This window comes from Periophthalmus magnuspinnatus, chromosome 9, assembly GCF_009829125.3.
Source record: "Periophthalmus magnuspinnatus isolate fPerMag1 chromosome 9, fPerMag1.2.pri, whole genome shotgun sequence".
Lineage (NCBI taxonomy): Eukaryota > Metazoa > Chordata > Actinopteri > Gobiiformes > Gobiidae > Periophthalmus > Periophthalmus magnuspinnatus.
The window spans coordinates 14,102,108-14,115,145 of NC_047134.1; the positions used below are offsets into that span (position 1 = coordinate 14,102,108).

The 13,038-nt window shown below is 38.4% G+C and overlaps 1 protein-coding gene across 1 annotated transcript in view; it reads right to left on the minus strand.

The window, feature by feature from the left end:
* Positions 1–2,978: 2,978 nt before the first annotated feature.
* LOC117376819 (GDNF family receptor alpha-2-like) overlaps positions 2,979–13,038 on the minus strand; it is a 48,099-nt gene continuing 38,039 nt past the window's right edge. Inside the window, exons 7-8 of the mRNA XM_033973363.2 lie at positions 11,087–11,220; positions 2,979–4,223 (exon numbers count right to left, since the gene is read on the minus strand). Of these exons, the coding sequence (XP_033829254.1) occupies positions 4,098–4,223; positions 11,087–11,220 (260 nt within the window). The 3' untranslated portion in view covers positions 2,979–4,097. The remainder of the gene's footprint in view (positions 4,224–11,086; positions 11,221–13,038) is intronic.

The following is a 13,038-nucleotide window of genomic DNA, read 5'->3' on the forward strand; positions in this document are numbered from 1 at the left end:
GAGAAGGGTGACAGTTTTTAAATGTAAAGTGAATTGAAGCCAGAGTTGATGGAGCTGGGAGCGTGCCCATGCTCACCTCCTATTTGGAGCGCAGCGGCTAACAGGGTAGCTAGGTCCATTTATATAAACAGTCTATGATCGTGACTGAACCATTCTCTCTTCTCTGAACCTACTTTGTTCCGTGTGTGTTTTACTGTTGTTTCCCTTGAGTGTGTTGTGTAGTGTTCTTTAGTAAGACAGATGCTGATAGTGTGTTTTAAAAGTTCGATATCAGGCCGGAGGATAGTTGAATTTTGATGATTTTATTTGCATCTTCTGCGTGTCAGGGGCCTAAAATCATTTGCCAGTTTTGATTGCTTTTATAGAAGGCTGACTGTATAATCACTCAACAGAATGTCATGCTTTTTTCTGAAAACTAAGCAACAAAGTGACCAAATCGATGTGTGATTAATGGGTGTCGCGCCTTGGACAGACACACAGCATTGTTCAGGTGACAGCTGTATAAACAGGAAGCCAGCCCGAGCTTTTGGCTGTAAATTCTCTGATTAAGTGGACTGAAAAGTGCTGCCCAGAGTTCACATTCATCAGTTTGAAGAAATGCGCAACGAAGGACAAAAAGTAGACAAAAGTATTTCAGGTGGTAAAACTTCAGCGTTCAAAACATTGTTGCTGTCACCACTATAGTACAAATGCTATCAAAGACTTTTTATTTGCTCAAGAAATACTTCATCAGTTGTATTTGACTAAAATGCCTTGGGGGAAAGGAAATAAGTGAAATCTAGTTGACTTAATTATATCTTTTGTGCTTTTTAATATGATTTTACTTGGGTACGGAAAAATGAAATTGCTTTCAAATTAACTGCTAGTGTACTAGTTGTGATTTTCTTTTTAATCTCAAAATTTAGCTATTCAGAGATTAAACAGAAGAGGAAAAAACTTGAGAAAAGTTAATAAGTGCCACTGTAATCATGAATCATCATTGCAGCCATTTATATATTTTTGATTATCTACCAGACACGTTTTGAGTGATTGTAAAATTAGCAGAGTAAAAGTAAAGTTACTCTGAACTGCATCAACTTCAAATGCCGCAATATTTATATTTCACATTTGGTCCTTCAGAATTCATTCTGCTCTTTCCTCCTTCACCAGTGCTGACCTGTGAATAATTCAGTCACTATGTAAAATACATGGAGGTGTAAATGACTGCAGGTTTTTACAGGCAGGTGTCACTCAGGTCCATCTCAGCTGATACGAACACAACACAAGACCAAACAAGAAGAACTACTGAAAGATTTAACAGAAAACTGCGTGTTCTTTTGATAAACTAAGAAGGTGCATTATAGACTCCCAGACCAGTCTCTCGATAATTGACAACCTTGCTGCAGTTAAAATGATTTCTTATAAATTTGTCTTTTAGGAAAGGGCTGAATATAAGAAGCTCGTCTCTGGTTCCTTTATTTAAGTTCACCTTGTGTCTTCGCTGTATTCCAATGAGGAGAATATTATTTATTTTTTGCATTCAGATTGACTTAGTCATTTATAAACCTACATTTCTGAGCCTTGGATTTAATACCTTGTACATAGCTGTTTCCTTCTATCCCATATATCATCATTGGATAGAACCGCAGCTTTGCCAGGAACATGCAGTGTGTGATAAACAATGAGGCTGAATACGCGTGTGGACAGCATGCACAAATGAATAATGCACCCGGTATTATACAAATAGGCTATTTATATGTGTAAAAGTAAGGACACCGAGTGGAGACGGTAGGCCTTTTGCAGTATACGGCGAAGTGCTGTTTAAAAACTTCCCAAGAAAATATAATAAATTAGCAAACAGTATCAAATTCTGTCATTATTGCAAACTATCCATGGGTTTCAGAGTGATATAAATGTAAAATTGTTGCCATGGCCATTAAAAATAATAGCTAAATAGCTAAAAAATAATAATAATATCTTTTCAATGGTGTAAAGTCAAAATGGCACCTAAAAATATATAGTTGTACTGAAACATTAAAAGTATCATGCTTTTCATATATTTACAGATGAGATTTGACCATGTCTGAGGAAAGAATAATTGAATTGAAACTAAATCTCGTTGAGTTATATACCCCACTTACATCACGGGCTGTACATTGTATTTGCTTTAGGATTTGAATCAATACTGGACTGGGCTAAAACATCAAACACTGTGAGTGCTGAATATAGTGGCCCATTTCAAAGAAGATAAATAAAAAGAAGTGTTTGACATCTGAGACCCGTCATCAGACTAAAATAGTAAACTTACCATTTGGGAAAATTGTTGTAATTTCTTCCAAATGTGACATGGGATCACATTGTATATAGAATGAGCTCAGTAACCATAACACAGTGGTCCAACGCTGATTTGACAAGTGTTTTTCTCTGAAGGATAATTAGAGCAGGCTCAATTTGTGGTCATTTTACTCAGTAACTCGAACTGATGTGGCTTGTATTGTTTTGTCCCACTAAAAACATTTTTCAATAAGATTATAACATCCATGACCAGCGCAGTGACTACGGTGTTTACACGTATCATAAACATGACCCACGTTATATTTTGGGCAAAGTTATAATATTGCAAAAGGACAACAAAATGGCTGTGCTGACAGTAGCAGTTTCAGATGGGCTTTTATATATGGTAAAATAAAATTATGGGTGGAATTCACTGAAAGGCCAGTGATATGTCAAACTGGATTTCTTCCGTGCCATGCCAAGTTAAAATGGGAGGTGTGTTTTGAATCCTAAATCTTGTCATCTTGTAAAAAGTCATTCTGTCACAAAGGATAGTTTCTTTTGTTCCAGGTCCTGTTGAATGAAGAGGGCCAGGTAGGTCATCTGGCTTAAACCCTATTTGCAGCAGGATATATACAGGAATACAAAAATGTCTAAAGCATGAAAGACTTCATGTTTTCTTGTTATTTGAATGCAAGGAAATGTAGAAATCTTTCATTCTGGTATTTTGTCACCCCTCATCTTTATTGTTGAACATGGCAGCAGCAAACCGTGAGCCGTCAGACTGAATACAGGATACAACTTAGGAACGCTGAGTGAAGCCAAAGTGAATGTTTAATTCTGATTGCCTAAATGCCATTATTATGCAAGATTACACACACACTTTAGATTCATTTTTAAATACTTTAAACCTCATTATATTCTACCAAGGGCTACAGAAGAGATGTGTGATTACCTCATAACGTGTGTACTCTGAGGGGGCTCAACACTCCCCCTACTGGCCATTTTCCTTCATGTAAATGTCATGTTCAAAACATTAAAACACGGTACAATAGTCATACACTGTTTATGGCTTTCCAAGCAGCTTTGATAGATTGTTTTAATTGTATCCCTGTTTTACATTCGTGGTGATCAAACCTTCTCAAGACATAGATAGGAGTTGCATGTTGGTACCGAATACACTCAGGTGATGTCCACTTAGTGTGAATACTTCTAGGTTAAGGATGGAAAGAAATATATATACATAGTGACCGCTGACGTATGGCCTGACAACGACATCTCAAATGACAATTGTAACGACACCTTTTAGGTTTTGTCAAAGTCAGCTAGCGAAGCAAATCAACGGGCTGCATGGAGTATGGTCACAGTTACTATAGCAACACATATGACACGCAAGAGTACAGCTTCAAGTTTACACAATGATGTCATCACACCCCTGTTGCCGTCCTCTGATTGGTCAAGATTCAAAGCAAAAAAAGTCACATATAAGAGTCTCTCACCCAGCGCCCTCCCAATTGTCTGTTGTATTTTTGCAACAACTTCATATATATTTTTCTTTTCCTTTGGTGCACAAAAGTCTTTGACAAGTTCAGCTTTATTCCACGGGCGAGAGCATGAATATCCAAGTGTCTCTTCTCTTAAAGCTCTCCGACAGTTTGGTTCCGCCTTCACAATACATTAAATAGACAACACAAAGTCTCCCTATATTTTGCATTAGATTTTTTTGCACCGTCCTTGTTTTTTTTCCAGAATGCCATTTCGCACTCAACAGAAATCACAGCTTCAGCTCTCAGGATCAGCTTGTGGGTGGATGACCTGTTTCGCTCCCATCTCTAGTCGTGCTTCTATAAGGCATGCTGGGTCAGGAACAGAGCCAACAGCACCAACCAGGCACCAGCACGCACACAGGGACCCCCATCCTCCAGCAGACCAGGGGGCTCCATCGGGTCATGGCTGGACTCAACTGGAAACTGCGGAGGGGGACAGAGATGTATAAAGGTTAGACATGAATCAGGCTCTCCTCATTTGACATTTAATGAGAGGGAGGAGGTGAGACATCAGAGCCACGGAAATGACATGGGGTGCTGGGAATAACATGATGCATTTGGTCTCATAAATGCTCTTTTATATGTGTTTAAAACCATGTGTCAGCAAAGTCACTGACTGGAAATGATCAAGGACAAGGTTTAGCAGAATTCTTTGAAACTGCATTTCGTTACTGACTGCAGAACACCAAATATCTGCATTAAAATGTATTTGTAACATATTCAAATACAAGGAGTACTGTAATCTGAATACTTAAATACATTCTTATATACATTTTCATTTAAAAATAACACCATCTCCTGCCACAGAGCTGCACTTTACAAGATTACAAGCTATAGCATTCACACACTTTCATTGTAACTTGTGATGGTGCAGTAGAAATCGAGTTTGATATATCAGTGACCTTTCATTGAAGTTTGGAGACTAACTTGTGTAATTAAGTGCTACAATGTATCCCTTTGATTTTAGTACAGGGAATGTATTCTAAATGGGGCAGCAGGGGCTGTTGCTTTGCCTTTAGGCACGACACTTCACCCATCTAGTACTTATGTGTGAGTGTAGGTGGTGACTGGAGGGGCCGATAGCACAGATTGCCAGCTTAGCTTCTGTCAGTCTGTCCCAGGGCAGCTGTGGCTAGAGTAGTAGCATACCCCCACCCAGTGTGAAGTGAATGAATAACGCACTGTGCCAAGGCACTTTGGGTATGTTTAAAGGCTCTATTTAAATCCACTGCATTGTTATTCATTGTTATTAAATACCACCATTATAATGAGTAACTGCCAGAATACAGTTGTTCAATATTCTCAGTATGTATTTTTGGTATATGTATTTAGTTATTGTCAAACACTGTGGAATAGGTACCAGCCACCCACATCCCCACAAATTCCATTGAAGATAAGGGAATTAATTAATAATTCTTATACTTTGAGTGAAGTACATTGACAAAGGACAACACAAACATGTGGCAGTGGAGGATCAGTGGTTTGAGTGCTCACTCAGACCACTGCATACTGCTGGGCAAAACACTTCACCTGTATGAATGTAGTGTGTGAGAGTGTGTGTGCATGTGTGCACATGTGTATGAGTGGGTTTGTGTGTGTATGATTAGAGGTGAGAGGGACCGACAGTGCAGATTGGCTGTTTCGTTAGTCTGTCGTCTACAGTTGCGCCTTACACTCACAGTATGGAGTGAATATATAATGCAAAGAATTGTAAAGCAACTTTGAGCTGATGCATCATAAAATAACTGGAATCCAATTTTGTTACCCAGATTACCTATAAAATGTGATGAAAAGCATAAATGTGAATTTATTAAAGCAACAACTTAACAAGAAATAAGACATTATATTGTTTCTCTGGCAGACCAAACGTCAGGCATTTGATCCTCAAAATGTTTTGATAGTGAAGTGTGTTCCAGGTCCATGCTGCTTGGTATGCTCTGTGCTCCTTAAACAAGCTGGCACCAAAGTCATGCTTCTTCCAGTGAGTTTCCTTTTTTCTAAAGCTCTGTTGGGCTGTGCCAGCATGTCTCTAAACAGTTTTAAAGCTATCATTACAGACTTTATTTACAAGGAAAACAGTCTACAAAGCCAGACACACTAGTGAAGCCAACAGCAGCCGTGAATTTCGCTCAGTTTTTCATAAAGAATGAATTACTGATAGCACAGACCTCCAACAAGTAAGACCCTTGTTTGACTGAGAACAATAGATCAAAGCACTGCACTGTTTACCTTAATATACAAGACCAAAATGAAACACTTAACTACACTGCCTCCAGTCCCTCATTTTCACTTTCCTATTACAATGGCCACATTGCATGTTTTTACATGAAATTGTGAAGATTTCTTTCAGTCCCCTTGTATTTCTGTGACACAAAGCAGAATAGTTTGCCTCTGAGTCCTCCTCTATTTACAAGGGCGCCATTTTCAAAGCACATCCGAGGGGTCATTGAACATTTTCATCTTGTTGCTGTGGCTATGCTGAGTCTATTTATCCATGGTGATGTGGTTCATTTAAGTAGCCTCAATCATTGTGAATGGTTGTGAATGAACTATATGCCAGAGTCAAAAGTAAACAGAGCGCTCTATTTGAGTCTGACCTACAAGCACTAGGACTATTTATTAGCATATCAATGTTTATCCTTTTTTATCCAAGCTTTTTCATTTATCAATGCTTGGAACTGACTGAAAGATATATAATAGTTGTGATCTCGTGTGACTTGACTGAATAAATTAATATCAACCGATTATGTTTCATAGTATTGAGTGCTGAGAAACACAATTCACAGTTTGAAGTGAGTATTTTTAAACAAATATCTCAAGTGTTCATTTTTAACACTTTTTAAAAATAGGGGGAAAAAAACAATTCTGTGACTGTTTTGCAATTCATTCTAAAATGTTTGTGAATATTTTGAAAGTGGAAACAGACAAACCATAAATGACAAAAAAGCAAATGGATCTTGTTAGCAATACATGCTCATTTTCTACCAGTCACCATACAATTAGTGTTTCCTAAAAATGGTTAAGAGATAGTTGCCAGAAACAGAGGCATTGAAGCCATGGCTAGCCTGACAATGCACAAAAGACATCCTCGACTAAAAGCCAATTAATTAGCAGGGGCAGTGATGTGTAGCAGCAGCCTGTTGACATGAGTCCAGATCGCCTTCTGCAGCCAGCCTCCATATCTCCACACGCACAAACGCACACCCACACACACACACACACACACACACACACACACACACACACACATTTGCAGGTTTGCTCCGAGATCCGCTGCAGTTCATAAAGCGTGACCAGTACAGACAAGGTGGACATGCTCTGATCTACAAGCATTCACTCACCCAAAGAACATCAGGTAACTGTGTGTAACTATGTGTACGACACCAATTGTTTTTGCTATCGACCGATGTTTGCCTATTTACAGTACAATTGCAGGGCAGCCTTTCCCCTCCAACTTATCGAGTTATCCTGAGTTACGTAGTCAATTTGATCCAGCCAAGCAGAAAATCAACAAATGACTTGAAATGTGACAGGGAAATTCCAGTCTGAGTAAATGAACACATCGACAGTTTATCCTATTGTAAGTGAAATGTATTGTGAATGAATGTGGGGGGCATTAAAATTCACATCAGGGGCCAGAGAAAATCAATTTTATCTCATCGAGGCCCACGCCAGTCCTGGGAATACAAACAAGACATTTACAGTTTCCTCCCATCAACACAGTATACAGTCCTGTGTACGAATATGAGGAGGAGATGCTCAAAGGACCAGCCTCGCTCAGCAGCACGGGATCAAGCCGGTAAGCAGCGCGACTGACATGGTGAATAATTATGCATCTAAATTAGCAGAAAACACTAAAGAGTAAAAACTAAATGAGTGACATGGGAAGGCAAACAGCAGTAGTCACTCATATACCTGCTCTGGACTGTTTCTTTTCTGTCTCATGTGGTTCCACTTTAAGCTTATTCAGAAGTTCCTTACATTAATTATAGCAGCCTCCTATAGGGCATGTGCAGCAATGCATATGGAAGTAGTAATAAGGCAAAATCTTTTAAAGGTTATACATAATGCAACTTCTACCATTGTCTTGCTGTTTAACAAGTCTATGGCAATGGTTATATGAAGCCCGTGGGTTGAATTCAAAAGTGTTATCTGTAATTGTCAGTAATTCAAACCATATGCTTTTATACTACTAATCCAGAGCAACTTTGAATTTATGAAATGATTTGTGAGTAATATTTTAAATGCTGCTTTAAGACGTACAACTGGTGATGAATGCCATAGATTAAAACATCCAATTTTACGTGATGAAATAAAGGTTCACCTGAATCTACTGTAGGTCTTTATAGATAATAATAATAATAATAATAATAATAATAATAATAATAATAATAATAATAATAATAATAATAATAATAATAATAATAATAATAATAATAATAATAATAATAATAATAATAATAATAATAATAATAATAATAATGCATTTTATTTATAAGCGCCTTTCAGAACACCCAAGGACACTGAACAAGATAAAAATTAGATAAAAACATACAAATACAATAAAACATGACAAAAAACTGATTGATAAAAGATGTGCGATTGGTTACAAAAGGTAGGACAGTCTGAACGGGTGAGTTTTAAGTCTGGATTTGAAAAGTGGAAGAGAGTTTAAGTTGCGGAGATCAAGATAGATTCAGAAAACTTTCATTTGCAATTAAACCATAATCATATAACTTTAGTCAAATGTATTTTAGTCCTGTTGATCCAGGTGCATGTTACACTGGGGTTTTCCCAAGGTTTGTTGAGATTTACACACTTGGACAGTCGACTCTTCAGCCAAGTCAACTCCCAATCAAAACAACACTCCCCCAATTTATCTGTCATGGAAGTTTGACAGTTTTTAATTGCCAGAGCATACTTGTCTAAAGATGCCGGGCTGCCCAAAATGTCCCTTGCAGCTTCCTCCCTAATTATAAAGTTCCTGCTTGAGTAATCACACGTCTTATTGTTTCCTAATTACCATTTTTACAATAAATTAAACACAGCGCTAGTGCCAGACAGTGCATCAATACCTCACACACACATGCACAGAGCCAATTCCCCTGCGTCTCCTACCTTTCCCCAGCATACACACTGTTATTGTTATCAGGCCTGCTCCTTCATTAATTCTCCTCGTCACATATTTCTTAGGTTTTAATTTGCTGTCTTCACAACAATGAGAGCCAGTGAGTAAAGGACAATGCATGACTCTGTTGCACTGTGACCATTTAATGACTGCACAAACCGCTGGAAACCCCAAAAACAAACATCTCAATGGGACGTCATTCATTTGTACATTTGGACATTTACACATTTGCAAGGATACTGTCTGCTTAACATGTCTGCGCACAGCTACAGTTTGTTGTATTAAAATCTGAGGAATAGGGCACATGTAGAAGTTAATGCGAGAGTTTGCCAAATTGTGACGGTTAAAAGAACAGGCTCTCCGCAGAACTGCAGCTTTTGACAAGGTTGTTCTTAATACTGTTGACATTTAAAAGGAAAATCGAAGGGTCTGTAAAGCAAGAGTGGTAAGTCAGTGACAAATGCATAACAGTTTGCTGTATAAGGGCACTATACTGAAGAGACAAAGCCGTTATAATTATACTGAGATGATCCTAATGTCAAATCTCATCATTGGTTATTACTTGTAGTTTATATAACAGAACATTTACAGTAGTAGCGATGGAATCATGTCATATGTTACTGTTTCACCGTTACAGCTGGCGTCAGCAGAGTAAAGGTGAAAAACATCATTAGTCTTTAACCAGAGGCAGCACAGCACATCTAAAATACATCTGTTAAACCCAACTATTTTTCATTGTGAAAACTCATCTAGCTCTATAGCTCAGTTTAAAGACAGGGAAAGGGAAAATATCCGTCTTTCTCCAGTGAAGGCTGAAATATTTTTTTGTGGTGAGATAGCATGGACTTCTCTGGCAGATGATACGCTCCTGTCATTGTCACATTTTATTTGAGCAGAAAATGAAGAATTCGGCACTATTAGAAGACAAACAAGTGCTGCATAAGAACTAGTGTGTCTCTGTCAGACAGTGAACCAGTCAGAGGTGACTTCTACCGTCTGCAGCAGAGTACAAGCCCTGGGCCAGTCTTTTAGCTGCTCTAATCCAGATTAAACCCCCACCTCACGTCTCCATCATTCCATTGTGGAGCCGAGAAAATATTTATATATAAAGATTTCTTCCAAATGTCATCATCCTGGGTGTAGCATAAACTGCCGAATTATAAAGCATGGGGCCTGATTTGCCAATTACTTTAACAGGCAGAAAGATTGAGCGTAATGCAAATTTGAAAGCTGCAGTGTTTTGGGGTTAGTTATTTCACAAAATCCTTTAGCAAATACATAAGATTTTAGTCTGTACTTCTGAATAAGATTTGATAATACATTTTTAATCTAGTGATTTACATTGCATAATTAAAGCCAATATTGTTCAAGTGTGCATAATGAAGATGCCGTGTTAAAGAGGTTAACCTTTTGTAAAATGTGCTGAACTCATAGCTCCAGCATCACATAAGAATATGTCGTCTCTTGAATACACCACAGAGGAACAAAATGTACTTTACAACTTAAGTACACATTATCATCTCTAAGCTGCTGCAATTTTAAGATGGACAAGTGTGTGGTATAGCACCTGTAGGCATTATCTCAAGAAGTGATAGAACGAATATGAATAGGTAATATTAATATTATCGCCATGGTAATAGCAGTGTAAATGAAATCAGAATATAATTAGCAATGGTAACAGGTGAAAGTTTGAGTATTTAGTGCTTAAATAATAGCACAACAGTAGTAGAAGTGTAATAATAAGTATGTAAAATTGAATGACGCTTGAATAGATAATAGCAGGGACATTGTTGTGGAATATTCGATCCTCTGCATATATTCGGAACAAGGGCATCACCATAGTAAACATTTTTATGTGGTTATATGGCGTCTGTTATCCTGTGCACTTTTCAGTATGCTTTGGCCTGTTTAGTATCAATATGAGGTCAATGTGCAATGTCCTTGTGCAGAAGAAAAGACAGACTTGAATGGACAAAACTATCAGTACAGTGACCACGTCTGCACTTCTCCTGTCTCTCTTAACAACTGTAGGACAATACTAATATTCCCAAACAAAAGCACGGTTTCACTTTTACTTTACTTTCACTCTTCTACCTGAATGATAATATTTTGAAGTACAAAACAGCAGCAGTATGTGTCAGCATGTGTATTTATTTACCTTGCTGATGTAGCCGTCAGTCCTGGGTGTCACTGGCAGCTCTGACCTCATCACAGTCACATGGGGTCCTGGGACAGACGTGCTTTTACTGGCTGTGTTCTCGATCCCGTATCCGAAGGCCTGGATGGCATTCTCTATGGGGATGCAAACAGGAAGTCATTTGTTTTTGGGCAGAATATCTGCTATAGGCCAGTGAGCAGCCAGACAGCCTTAAGTCAACTTCTTGGTGTTTTGCCCAAGCTCTGGCAGCCGCGGGAATAAGAAGAGTGTGAAGGGAAAAAAAAGGCTTTGAGATTCATCAGTGAGAGCAAAAGTTATGCGGCAGACTAATCAACAGCAGAAATCTGAAGTTTAAAGTGAAATGTACTGCTCGGGAATAACGTCTTCGTTGTCTCAAAGTACAAGTATTTGTTATTTACACCGATGCTCTCACTGTTCGATAATATGTTTATGTTTTAATTAAACCAGTAATTATCGTTCCTGAAGACACCTGTGAACACACACTGTGCACAATTTAGCTTTAAAACAGTGGCACTCTCTACAATTTGGATATTTCAAAGTTTGTGAGCTGCTTAACATTTCACTAAAAGTTACTGTAGCCTTTGCTTATACTAGTATTAGCTGAATTACTCTGAATCTATTGAAGTTATTAACGCATTGCCAATAGGAAATGAAATAGAGAGACAATGGTCAGTGGCTGTAACCGATATGTTCAGGAGATAGCAAAGGCACCTCCTACGTGTGCATAATCAAAATAAGCAGAATCATATAATGGTGTGAAAAATGCATTTGGAGTTCTGTTCGCCCAGACACAGCAGTGAGCATCCATATTCTGTGTTGGTTATGTTTTTTTAATGTGTGCGAGAGCATCTGCAAAATGTGATAAATCCCGCTCAGTGGGCTTTCCGATTGGATGTGCTCGAACAGGGCTGAGTACCTTTTCACTGCTCATCCCTTTAAAACACAAGCCTTGTTCCTCTTTGTTCAGCCACAGAGAAGACAGCCCATGTAATTGCCTGGCAACCAACATCCATTATAGGGTCGGCATGCGGAATTGACTTTGAATTTAGATTTATGTGACTGATCAAATACAGAATATTCCCAAACAAACGAGAGATGGCTTTTTGCTCACCACTTCAAATGGACAAACAGAACGGTGGATAATCACATTGGTTGTTTTCAGCTTCTCGAATGGGATGATGACACACACTTACATAGGGCATCAGGAGCCAATATTCCCGATGATAAACCCTTTCAGAAAAATGTTTTATAAAAAAATCCCCAAATATAGAAGCTCATTATTTATCGGGTATTAGTCTCAAATCCACAGTGATGATATTTATCCAAAAACACCACATGAATATGAAGAAATCCAAATCCCAAATTGTCTCTGCACTGTAAACCTATTGCATCTTACAATGTACGTGCACCGTTTTGTTTAATACATTTGCTTGTGATTAGCTGTCCTTTCTTTCCCAGGGTACTTTGAGCTTCGCTGGTCTAAACTGAGGTTATAACACAATAGAGATCTTTGAAGCTTATTTTGCTCTACCCTTCCTTTTTCTTCCTTCAGGCCCACTGCTCCATTGATTAAATGCTAAATCCGTGACTATCCAGTTGCTTGAACTTGTATTGTGGATGTTGTTGTTTAATTTCTGTTTCTGTTTTGTCAGTCAATACAAAACCCAAATTCTCAGGGGAAATAGATTACCAGTGATATCCAAGCTGCGCACCATTCTAATTGATCTGGAAGAATGCATGTTTGTATTGCACAGTGATTTTTGTGCATGGTGTGGTGTAAATTTATGACCTGCTCTCGGTGACTGCAGAACGGAGATGCTGCATTTTGTGTTATTTTTCAGGACGCCTCCTCAGCTCCCCGCCTCATCCTTCAAAGTGCAAACTCAGCTAAAACGCACACCCCGGCAGTCTATTGAAATGGTCTGAAAGCA